Source organism: Oreochromis aureus, linkage group 23 (assembly GCF_013358895.1).
Source record: "Oreochromis aureus strain Israel breed Guangdong linkage group 23, ZZ_aureus, whole genome shotgun sequence".
In the NCBI taxonomy this organism is placed as follows: domain Eukaryota; kingdom Metazoa; phylum Chordata; class Actinopteri; order Cichliformes; family Cichlidae; genus Oreochromis; species Oreochromis aureus.
Genome location: NC_052963.1, coordinates 32,257,968 through 32,270,143, shown reverse-complemented (window position 1 = coordinate 32,270,143; position 12,176 = coordinate 32,257,968). Strand labels below are relative to the sequence as shown.

The window sequence follows — 12,176 nt, the reverse complement described above, 5'->3', positions numbered from 1 at the left end:
TCCGTTTCCATCCTTCTCTGTCTGCGTGTCCGAGTCAGTCTCGCCTCCCTCTGATTGGCCAGAATTGTTATTCCTCCTAAATGGACCGCGCGCTGATTGGCTGCCGAGGCCCTTTCGTCACGCGGCTGAAGGGGCTTTTTTACTGGAGGTTTCTTCCTGTCAGCAACACATGTAGAACAAGCAGCTAACGGGACCCAGAGACCAGAGCAGAGGACAGTCAATTACAGCTTCTCTGCCTGCCTCCGTGTTTCTGTTTTTCCTCCCTCCCTCTTCTCCAGCTCTGTGGACTCAACGGCATGCGCAGACCTGTAATTACGGCTTGTGATGGACTCGTTTTTGTTCCAGCGAGAAAAAAAGCACTAAAAGCGGCAGCAGCAGTTAAACGGGAAGCATCCAGTGGAAATACTATCTGATAACTCCATTTGCTTGCTGAAGAGCCGAGCTCGAGGGTTTCGCTGCCGCGCGGAGCTGGAGGCCGACGACCGCGCGCGGTGGTGCGTCCGCTTTCTACCTGTACTTTTTTGGGGTACTGTTGTTGTAGCCTACCTGTTCGCCTACCTGCCATTCAAGCCATCAACTTTACAGCCATTACCCTGAAAGGAGACAAACGAGGTGGGTGTTTGCCGCTGGTACAGCTGTTCTGTGTGTTTGCGCTGTATATATATTTTTATATGTATATATGCTACCTGTAATTGTCCGTAGTTTTCAGAGTGGAAACAGTCGGTTTTGAGTCCTCCCGTGTCTATTTTAAGAATGCCTGCGCTCAGATGTGACAGCCGACATTACACTGGTCTTTTTTTTAAAGCACTTAGCTCGTAGTAATTGAGATGTGAAGCTGCATTTCTTTTATTTTCTATTTCAAAAACAAAATCAGGCAGCGGACAGAAGCTTTTAGCACATGGCTGTCTGATATGTTCCCCCCTCCGTCTCTCTCCCTGCCTCTTCTATTTCCATGACTTGGTCTCCAAATTGCTTGCCCGTGTAATTACTTGAGTTAGCCCATTTAAGTTAAAAGCCACCCCCCTCCTCTTCCCCTCCCCGTCCCCTCCATCCCTCAGCGGAAAAAAAAGGAAACTCCTCTGAATGAAACTTGATGATGGCCCCGTCTTGTTTATCCGGGAGTCACTTTCAGGTCGGCTTTTTTGATTCATCTCCTTTTAGATTTAATCAGCACTAAGGTACGCTGTGGTTTGTCCCTAAGAGCCATCGCTAATGGGCTTACTGAATGCTTTTCTCTGTGCACCCCCCACCCTCCCTCTTCCTAACTCTAATTAGCCTACCTGTCTTTCAACAAAGATTTGGCTTTATCCAGGCGAGGCTGCCTGACCAAATTGGAGAGGATTACATTTGAAAGAGCCCACATTAATTTGGTGGGTGAAACAAATGCCTGCATTTCAGTAGATTAGAACATTTAACATCATTACAGCGTGTGCACATCGCTGTATCAGGGCTGTGGTGTAGATGCGTGATCATATACTTGGCTGAGGTCAAAGGCTCATGCAGCATCACAACTAATGTGCCAAACATCAGCCTCTCTTTACTCACTCCCTTGAGTTTTGCTGTGGACATCACCTCTTTGCAGAGTGAAGAATTGTGCGCCATTTAGAAATTCTTAGGACAGCTCAACAAAGGCCTGTGCTGTGTAATTGTTCCTCTGGCCCCACAGTGTTATCAGTGAATAGACATTCATCACAAGAGGTCTGATGAAGCAACAGCGTAGAGATCAAGGGCAGATTAATTCACTAAGTGACTCGTGGTTGTCTTGTAGCAGAGATCGGGCTTCGCAGCTGCAGATACAACAGTATGTTCAAACAGCTGATAACTGATCAGTTATGACAAATGTGTCAACTCATAGCTGTGTAAGTCCTGACCCTTGTGTGCACTTAAGCAGTCCTTAAGTGTAAAAGGAAAAAAAAGAAGTCTGAACAGCAACCTGTCATGGTTTCTTCTGTGTGTTCTCAGGTACGATGGTGAATCCCGGAGGCAGCAGCCAGCCACCACCGGTGGGCACAGGTTCTCTGTCCTGGAAGCGGTGCGCCGGCTGCGGGGGCAAAATTGCGGACCGTTTCCTCCTTTACACCATGGACAGCTACTGGCACAGCCGATGCCTCAAGTGCTCCTGCTGCCAGGCCCAGCTGGGTGAGATCGGCACATCGTGCTACACAAAAAGTGGCATGATCCTCTGTAGAAACGACTACATCAGGTGAGGAAATCACCAGGTTGTGTGTTCAGTTTTCCGTATTTTGCTGTTGCAGCCTTACTGAGCAAGTCAGATCGTTTAAACATCTTGCATGAATTTAAAAGGAAAAACTGTGCTTCTCATAGCCCGTAGAACTTTTCTTCTGGATTATATTAAGCTGTGATATTAAATCAAGTTAAAAGCAGGACTAAGCTGATGTAGATCTGTCATGGTCATGCAACCGTCCACAAAGTTTGGTGCATTTCTGCACGACATGTGTCTCAAATTGTACTAACGTCATCAGTGCTCATTAAGGCGTCCTGGTTGAAGGCTCTTTGGCCTGCCCTGAAAGATGCCAAACGTGGCGCCATGTTGACAGAGCACAAAGCAAAAGGAGAGAGCCTCTGCAGGTCATAACGCGGTCTGTCCTGTTTTACAGTCAACAAAAGAACAGAAAACTGGTCCTAAATGACTTGAGTTAGCTCTGCAAGAGACAAACAGGATCTGTGTTCAGCGAAGGCTGTTTTATTCTATTTTTTTAATACAGTGGAAAAAGGATCATTTAATTAGCAAAGAGAGCCTTTTTAAATATTCAAGTAGGTGTGCCAGACACCCAACCAGAGCTTGTTGATGACACTCATTCTGGTCATGTTGAGCAGTCTTAAGTGACGAGAGAAGGTGCAGTTTACTGAAAGTTCACATGCATCCTTGACTCACCCTCATGTGCTAGACTGGTATTGATTTTTAAGCCAATCAATTAGCCATTTAAACTTGAGTTTCTATTCATGCAAGACAGTCAGAGATTCCGTTTTTATTGTTATATCATAGAAATGCATGCTCATATTCTAATGGATGGAACCGCACTCCAGTGAACATACAACGCTGCTATCAAATCTGCACGGATAATTCAAAATCTAAAGTGCGCCTGTGCGCTCTCACACCCACCTCATAAAAAGGATGGGGAAGTCAATGGGGTACTTCATTCATAATGGGACTATAACGTAATTAAAATTGGAAGGGGGGAAAATGTGGATACACCTTTCCACTTGTAATGAGAGCATGCTTGGTGGAAGAGCTAAAACGCACATTATGGAACCATGAGATCTCTGTGGAGATAAAGACAGGAGCGGGGTAGGAAAAAAACATCTGACAGTGAGTCTACACAATTAAATGCTTTAATTATAGTCCCCCTCCATTTCCTTTAGTCCTGATGGGTTTTATCTAATGAGATCTGGTCCCTGGCTTGTATCCGCTCCCAATGACGTGTCCGAAATGAATGAGAGCCACACTGCAAACAAAACATTTAATTAACCAAATTGGCTTTTGAGAGAGAGCAAGAGAGAAAGACAGATAGAGAAGAGGGATTATTGTGAAGGCCATTTGCTGCTGTTTTTTTTCCCCCCTCTTCATCTTAAAGGGGCAGATTCATATTTGTAATAGAGTGCTAAACAGCTCAACATACGTCCTCAGCTGCAGCTTCAGCTTTATATCCATACAGCTGATTTAATAATGCTCATCTGACTGATCGGGAGTTGAGTCGTATGCCTGGCCTGGGATGATAACCCATCCCCTGTTTTTCATGCAGCGCTTGTCCCCAAAAGCTTTAACTTAAAGCCAAAGTTGTGTTTGCTGTAGGGATCATGTTGTTTTAAGCTGGAGGTGATATTATTTCTGTGGGCTGCTAGTAGAGGGAGAATTAATTTACTTGTGGCTGCTGGATTCAGGGAGAATGCTGTCCCCTTAATTGAATAAGCCTAGGTAATTAAATGGCACTTTTCCAATAGAACGTGTGAGGTAAATCTAATAGTTGGTTATTTAATATCACTTTGAAGTCTGCCCACTCAAGCACTATGACAGCACAAGAGAATGTGAACTATTAGGCCAGGGGAGGAAAAAAAAACTGGATCTCAGAAATTAATTAAATCGCATGCAATTTAGGGGAAACGTTTATCTTGATTTGTCATAACAGAATTAATTCAAGGCCTTCAATTCACTTGGGGCCAGATCTGTTACTCTGAATTAACCAAGTGTAATTTGGCTGATCCCCCACCGCCAGCACCACCCAGCCTCCGACTCCAGCCCTACACACCCCCACCCCCTCCTCCTGAAACACATGCACATCACAGATTCACGCGAACCCTCCCTCATCCTCGCAATCTCCCCACCCCGCCCTGTCCTACCCCCCCACCCCCCACCCCCTCCACCCTTTTCTCTAATGCAGCTCTTGCCATTATGCAAAGCCCCGCTTCAGTATCAATATGGCCTAGTGCTTTTAAGGTGCTTTGGCTGCTGATGTAGAGAGGCATTTTTAATGGACTGTGTTGCAGAAATCATTGTTGTGGGGTAATTTTACCCTACTCAAAGGCCTTGGTGAATGAGGTCTGCATTTACCAGACAGCCTCGCAGCAAGCTATGCTATATTTCACCCGGCAGTCAGCGCTGAAATGAAATCCAATAGTCATTGCCTGTATAGGCAACAGACAGGTCCAAATGTGTTTTTTTTTTTTTTTTTTTTTTTGTTTGTTATTTAATTTAATCTAAGACAGATTCACAAGGGTGGAAGACGACAGATAAATCAAGATAAAGCCATCCCAGAGAAACGTAGTGAGTAACTGATTTTTTTTTTTTGAGGGGCAAAAAGCAGAAACCAGATGTGTCATTGCAATTAAGAGTCCCTTGGCCTTAATTATACTGACCTGGGGTGTTGGCTTCACCTCAGCGCTGTAGTTCACTGGCAGAAGAGGCCATTAGAGCCCAACTCTAAACCGATGCAGCAACTTAATTGAGCACCTAAAGGCTTTGGCTCCTAAATCAAATACTATCAAGAGCTATCCCCTGGTAAAATAATTAACCCAGTACGAGTTTCACACTGCGCCCAAATGTAAAAAGGCTGCGGTGAAAACTCCTTTTGTCCTTTGTTTCCACACCTCTCAAAAGCTTTCGCACAGGAGGAAACTCCTCGAGCAACACATTCAACAAGAGCACGAGGAACATGTTTTCAATTTGAGCGAAGTTTGAATTTCGGAATGAGCCGGCTTTGATATGCAGAAACATCTTGTGGGGAAAGTGTAGTTTTGCTTCTCCACACACACACACACACATCGCAGCAGAGCACAAGAGTCTTAAAGCAAGGCATATATGTTCATTTCCACTGTCATGTTTGTCCCAGCGAGAGCAGAGAATTGGCAGTGTTGTGACGACGGTCTCCAGTTAATTAGTTTCTGAAATTGAGTTTTGATGGAGCCATTCCAAATGATGCCAAGACAAAATTTGCTTCAGCCTAAGCTGCCTTATTGAAAGCCATTTCTGTGTCCCTTTGCAAAGAGCTCTGGCTTGTTTGTTTGTCAGTTTATCTAACAACTGCTCGGGTTATGGTTGGGATGGTAGAGGCATTTATTCCATCTTTGTTAAATACATTTCATAAAAAATGTCTTCAAGAAGGTCTGCGCAGAAAAAAGACACTTTGATCTTGTTGTTCTTTCTTTCTCTTGTTAATTTTTTTTTCCCAAACCAAACAACTTTATCTGATGCACGCACACCAGTGTTAACCACTCCCCCCTATCCTTTTCTGTCTCCATCCCTCTCTCTCCCTCTCTCTCCTTCTCTCCGGAGCATGTCAGATGCCGTGGTCTTATTTGATTGCTTAGGAAAAGTGCAGTGATAGAGCAAACACCCGGTGAGATATGATGACAAATGGGTCCAGATCCCAGTAAATTACTTTCTGCTCAAATCGAAATTTCATTCAGTTTGCTGCTCACCGAGATGAAGTAATCTAAATTGTGGACTCAGAAGGAAGATAGAAGGGAAGCTGGAGCAAGCATTTCATTATCAAGAGGCAGAGAGAGAGAGGGAGAGAGAGAAGGTTAGGGACGAAAGAGATGAGCAGAAGCAAATCTAAAGTGTTGACACCATGATTGAAAAGGTTAACCCATGCACATTATATATCAACCCGAGTAGCTACGGGGTTTCTAATGGAAACACGGCACTGACGGAGCATTCACAGGAGTCCTAATGGCAAAAGCACTACGTCTCCGCCTGGATGTACAATCAAATCCTCTTAGGTCCTTATTGCTTATGTTCCACGTTATTATTAGGCTGCAAAAAATGTGCAGCCAAAGTAATATGCAGTTTCAGTGCTAGATGCTTGTGGAGGGCAGAGTCGTGTAGGATTCATTTTTCCTGTTGATACTGTGATGATTTTCTATTTCTTCTGCTGTATGTTTTCCCTTCGAGGCAGAAATGGAGTTGGGGGGAAACTTAGCGCCGGATACACTTTTCATTCAGTCACACACTCGGCAGGGAAAAGTGTGGACAGTCCATTACACAAGGCTAAATCTGTGCAGATGCATACAGCAGCTCCACAGTAACACACCTTCTTCTTCGTCCCTTTCTTCCCCCCCTCAGATTATTTGGGAACAGCGGAGCTTGCAGCGCCTGTGGTCAGTCTATTCCAGCCAGTGAACTGGTGATGAGGGCACAGGGCAATGTGTACCATCTCAAGGTAAAGTTTCCTCTCTGGAGTTTTGAACTTGATAAAGTTGGAGTGCTGCACAGTTTAAAGCCTTTATTTTGTTTTTAGCAGCGATGCATCGATTATGAAATCCTGGGCCTATGCCGATGTTTCAAATAACATTTTTTGGAGTATTTTTTTCATTTTTTTCATTTGTAGCTTCATATTTGAGCATTTTGATACATCAGCACAGTCCTAGTTTTCAGTTTTGTGTATAACAGTGTTTTCCTTAGTATCGGAATTAGCTCTTTGAAGCACACACATATCAGCATCATATTGAATTAATTTTACACTAATTATGTTGTGTGCTTGGCTTAAGATGTCTCTGTTGTGGTCAATAGCGACTACTGTCTGTACGGAGCAGGGCTAATGAGATATGATTAACAGGAGATCCAAAAAAGTATTAAAGCAAAAACTTTAGTTTGAATTCAAATTGGTGTAAAATCCAACTGCTGGAGCGCTAAAACAATAAGTGGATTAATCATTTAATCACCATCTGTTCTTATATTTAATAATTAAATTTTTCAGCTTCTTGAGTAATGTTATCCATTTTGCATTTTGATATTATTTCACAAAAAAGGAGATTTTATAGCCTCACTGTATTAAAATGTTGTGATGAAAAATGATGTGAGCGCATGTTTGAAGACTTATGAAACAGACCCAGGATCAGTTTTGATCTTAGCTATGAGAAAACATTAATATTTTGTGTAGATATTTGGTTGAAGCCTCAAAGTCTCTACAAAAACTATAGATTGTGTATGAAGAATTGATGTAGCTGCCCTGTTGTTAGTCATTGGTTTTGAAGCCTCAGTGCTTAAAAACAGCGATATTGGTTGTTTCAAATTTAAAGTTACTATGTTTAGCCGAGATGAGGGCATACTGATTTATTGGTTAATGATGGTTAGCTGTGGTTCGTAAACTGCGTGAATGTGTCTGTTAAGCTTTAACAGATAGTCAACAGAATTCTAAATCACACTGTACAGTTGGAGGAGAAGAGCGTTCATTAAGAGAAAAACCGATTTTTGTACCATGCATTTTTAAAGCTGTAAAGCTGGACGTGTTAACACGGGGGTGACTTGTTTGTGGAGCAGCATAAAGTGGACGCTACAGGATCTGACCTTTTTTGGCGCTTCAGCATTATGGCTCAGGTGTTGCTGCTTGCAACAGAAACAAAGAAATACTTGGCTATGAAACTTTGACATGACGTGATTTCCCTAGTGGTTAAATAGGAGTACTGCAATTTACACATGTATGTATCCAAGGCTGAATTTTGCATGCTATCTATCAACAACGTGACAAGATTTCTCCCTGACAGATGTAAGGAAATAAATGCCAGATGCAAGCTCTTTGAATTTACAGATGTGACGTGGTGTTCTAGTGTGTTAAAATGTAAAAAGTCTGTTTTTTAGTTATTTGATAACATTACTGAGAACAGGGACGCTATTTAGAAACCGAATGATGGTTGTGTCTTCCACTAACACTAAACCTTAATGTGCGCTGGCTTTATTTAAGGAGGAATTTAAAGGCAGGATCCTTTAATTGAAATTGAGATTTACAGATCACAGGCACTCAAGTCACAAATAAGATTCTCGGAACCTGCTTAAGCAACATTTTTATGCTCAGCTTCCTTTACAAATTCAATGTAAGCACACCACAGGGAAGGACCTGTAAGACCTTTAAGATCGGTTCTGTCTTTGTTTACAGTGTTTCACATGTTCCACCTGTCGGAACCGGCTCGTCCCCGGGGACCGGTTCCACTACATCAACGGCAGCCTGTTCTGCGAACACGACAGACCCACAGCGCTCATCAACGGCCATTTGAGTTCACTGCAGACGAACCCGCTGCTGCCCGACCAGAAGGTAAGACCCCCGTGATGGCGGAGGGAGCCCCGCGGTTCTTTGTGGTCTCATTTCAAAGTACAAGACAAGCAGCAAAAGTCATCAGTCAGCCGGAGTCATTAGCAGGAAAAGAAAAACATCTGTAATTTTCACGGCAACATTTTTCACTCTGTTTATATTGATGTCGTCGATTCGACTTCACTGCAAGGCATGCAGCCGATATTAAATCTTACAGAGCAGAGATGAATTTTATTTTTAGACAGCCAATGGATTTTTCCATCATTCTTGTTGGAGGACATGAACTTAGAAAATCTGTATTAACTGTCAGCACAAAGCATGCGAAAATGATGTTTTTGTGTACCGCTGCCCTCACACTTTGTTACCAGCAGACACATATTTGACTCATTGTGAATTTATTTTGCCGTTCTGAGCCAGACATCCACTTTTGCCATTAATACGGAGTGTTTAAAACAGAATTTGACTTTTCTATCAACACGCCTGGGATCACCTGGGTTAAGTTATTACTCCGAGGCCAAAAATGTGCATCCGAGTGGGGGCGAGAAGCGAACACAGACGGCAAGCTGCAGCAGCATGTATATCATGAAAGCTGTCATCATGGCTTTCCCTGATTTGATCTCGATGCCTCCAGTGAAAGCAAAACAGAAGGCCTAATCATATACGAAGGATAACTTCATTCTTCAGGATAGCTTCATTGTGCCTGCAGCAGATCTAATCATTTTTGCCTCACAACAAGCAGCTTTATTGATACCTTGTCTGCACACAGAGCACACTGAGAGATATGGGAGGTGTTTGGAGTGTGTCAGAGTCTGACTGAAAGAGGAATTATATTGTTGGGAGCATGCATTTCACCTTGAGTGGTTCTGTGAGTAGAGGAGAGGTAGAACTCCATTAAGCCCCCCCACATCCCTCCTCCCCTTACGTCACAGGCCTTTTAAGGGCTTGTCACTTTTACAAATCAGCTCTTGGAGCTCTAAGAGCTCCTCACATTTAAATTGAAAGCCGTTGCATTATCTAGCTTAATTTTAAATGTCTGTTTAAGTCCTTGCTCCCACCCCCAGTGTCTCTTGCAGCATGGCTGGTGTAGTAAATATGAGGCCTCATTGTTTATTTATGCACTAACATCAATTGTAGTGAAAACTGCTGAATTATTGATGCTAAAATGCAATCTGAATATTGGCCCTGGTGCTTTAATTATAGCAGAGAGCGAATTATTAAATAAACAGAGACTCATCGCTCAGTGGGAACAGTCTCTGGATGCTTTTGTTATCTGCGCGAGTGAAATAAGGCGAATTATTCTGCCGCTCGAGCACTTTATCACACTGTATTTCTTTTGCTCGAACAGAATTTCGACGGCCTCAAACAGCAGAGGCTTACAGCAGGATAACAGCCCCCCGAATCAATACGGCTCCAGTGTATCGGCCTGAATATAGAAGCTGGTTTAGCAGAGGAGAAAATGAAGCAGTCACAGGGTTATCTTCTGACCGTTGTTTTGATTATGTGCGATTTCGCTGTGACATAATTGGTGTTGTTCACGATCATGGCGTAGGACATGTGATGCTCATTTATTAAGCTTTCTTCCCAGCTTCTTCCTAATCTCTTTGTTCAGAACAGACAAATTACCGCTCTCATACAGAGCTGCTTTGACCCAGGGGAGAGGGACCCTCCCAGCGTCAGTCACTTTAATTAGCCCCCAAGTAGGAGTTTGCAATTACTAATAGATTGAAGCCCTCCTAGTGATTTGAGGGATGAAGGGAAAAGTAAATCGCCCCTTCGAATCACGGAGGAAAAAAACAAGAAAGATGAAAAAGTTGAATGCTGCTGGTACCCAGACAGATAATTGTCTTTCCTCCCCTGCATTTTTCTGTTTCAAAGGACTGAACACCTCCTGCAGTTATGTCGGAGCGTGGTTCTAATTATACCAAAGAGAATCGCTTCATGAATGCACTTTTAGTTAATGCAAAGTAAATGGGACACCAGATGGTTTTCAAAGGCTGGCTGATCAATAAATTAAACACTGGAGCTGGTGGAAAGTTTATTTATCAAGGGGTGAAACATTTATGACATTTTGTGAACTGATGCTCTTAATGACGGCTTGATGTCTGTTCTCATTTAAACTTTTCCCTTTTTAAAAATTTTTATCGCCCTCTCCTTTCAGGTGTGTTAGGCGGGAGCCGTGCAGGAAGCAGGATGTGTGCCTTCATTTTAACCCTTACCCATTGACACCCGAGACAGTGTGGATCAGCAGCACCCCGGCCTTTTTAGCTGTGCCCCCAGGCCCTTTTGTCCTAAAGGAATCCTCCTCACATCTCAACCAGTAACCTGACTTTTTATTTCTGCAACTCATACCCAGCGCTCAGCCTTCAAACCTTGGCTTTTCCCCAATCTTGGGTGGATACTTGCACTTACTACACCTGAATCGGGACACTGCGGACTCTGTGACCTTGGGACGATTTAAAGGGGGGAAAAAAAGAAAGGGGGGGAAAAAGGGGGAGACCGATCCGAATCCTAGAGGACTCTACGGGAGGAGAAAATTAAACAACGTGACGAGACTATGTTGTGACTGAAGAGAAGGAACGAGACTAATGAGGTTTAAAAGGCGCAGGCTTTTCAACTCTGCACATTTGTTTAAAGACATTTTGGGGGAAAACCAGGACTTTTTCATTTTTCCTCTCCTCCTTTTCTATCCTCATTTCCCAGCAACATGGTGTTTCCACTTTCTATATTTTAAGTGTTGTCAAAGGGGAATGTGTTTTCTGGTTTTTGGTTTTCTTTCTTTCTTTTTGGTGGTATATATCTATATATTAAGATGGGGTTTAAAAAAAATCTGTGGCATTTTGTGGAAAACAAATCATGAACACTCTCTTGGTGTATTTGTAAAACTACCATGTATGTACAGTATGCATGTAAATGTCGTTGTCCAGGCGTGGCTACAGTACATCTGACCCCTCCGCACTCAGCTCCTCCCTTTGAAACTCATGGCAAGCTGAAGAAATTTGCTCATAGTCAGTAATGTAGAGATCATCACCAACATATAAATGCTGAATGAAAGAGAAATTTATTTGTGATATTTTCCGAGACATTTGCTCCAGTATGGTGTATTTAAGTAATAAAAATATTGAAGATTTAAAAGCCTCCTTAAATTCATTGTAAAGCTTCAGTGTCTCTAATTAGCTAAACTTGGGTTTTTAGATGTTGTAATGAGTACCTGGATAATTTTGTCTATTCAAGTGGGCAAAAGCCCGATATCAGCAAGGCTGAAAATCCTCTATTGAACATCCTGCAGCGCTGCCATTCAATTCCCAGCCTCGCAATCATCAAGGCGCATGATGAGCGTCTAACTGAAAATGGATAAACATGTATCCTCTCTTTTCTGTTCGGATGACCGTTTGCTATTCATCACTCTAATACCTGACAGAAATGGAGGAAAATGTCCCTTTGAAGATTCAATTACTGCAGAGAGGGAGAGAGGTGTCTCTTTCTGGCAGGCACAAATTGAATGGGCTATTTGCAGAACAAATTGGTGTTTGAAGTCCTTGCAAGACCTAATAGGTCTGAAGGAGGGACCCGGTAATGGCTGATGCGCTTATCTGTGGAGTCTGCGGCCTCGCATGAGTTCGCTGCTGCCGC

The 12,176-nt window shown here is 43.1% G+C and overlaps 1 protein-coding gene across 2 annotated transcripts; it reads left to right on the top strand.

Moving 5' to 3' along the window:
- The first annotated feature begins 114 nt into the window (after window positions 1–114).
- lmo4b (LIM domain only 4b) lies at window positions 115–11,678 on the top strand. Of its 2 annotated transcripts, XM_039607565.1 has the most exons (6): window positions 115–612; window positions 1,963–2,203; window positions 6,584–6,680; window positions 8,394–8,403; window positions 8,441–8,549; window positions 10,705–11,678. In XM_039607565.1, exons 2-5 carry the CDS (start codon window positions 1,968–1,970, stop codon window positions 8,509–8,511), a joined length of 414 nt encoding a protein of 137 aa, XP_039463499.1. In that variant the 5' UTR covers window positions 115–612; window positions 1,963–1,967; the 3' UTR covers window positions 8,512–8,549; window positions 10,705–11,678. The 2 variants fall into 2 exon arrangements, with proteins under 2 accessions (XP_039463499.1, XP_031586351.1); XM_031730491.2 differs by having other exon boundaries at window positions 130–612; window positions 8,394–8,549.
- Window positions 11,679–12,176: the final 498 nt, after the last annotated feature.

Coding starts and splice junctions, on each gene's coding strand:
- lmo4b (XM_031730491.2), top strand. CDS start 1,968: ATGGTGAATCCCGGAGGCAGCAGCCAGCCACCACCGGTGGGCACAGGT. Junction 2,204..6,583: donor TGTAGAAACGACTACATCAG/GTGAGGAAATCA, acceptor TCCCCCCCTCAG/ATTATTTGGGAACAGCGGAG. Junction 6,681..8,393: donor GCAATGTGTACCATCTCAAG/GTAAAGTTTCCT, acceptor CTTTGTTTACAG/TGTTTCACATGTTCCACCTG.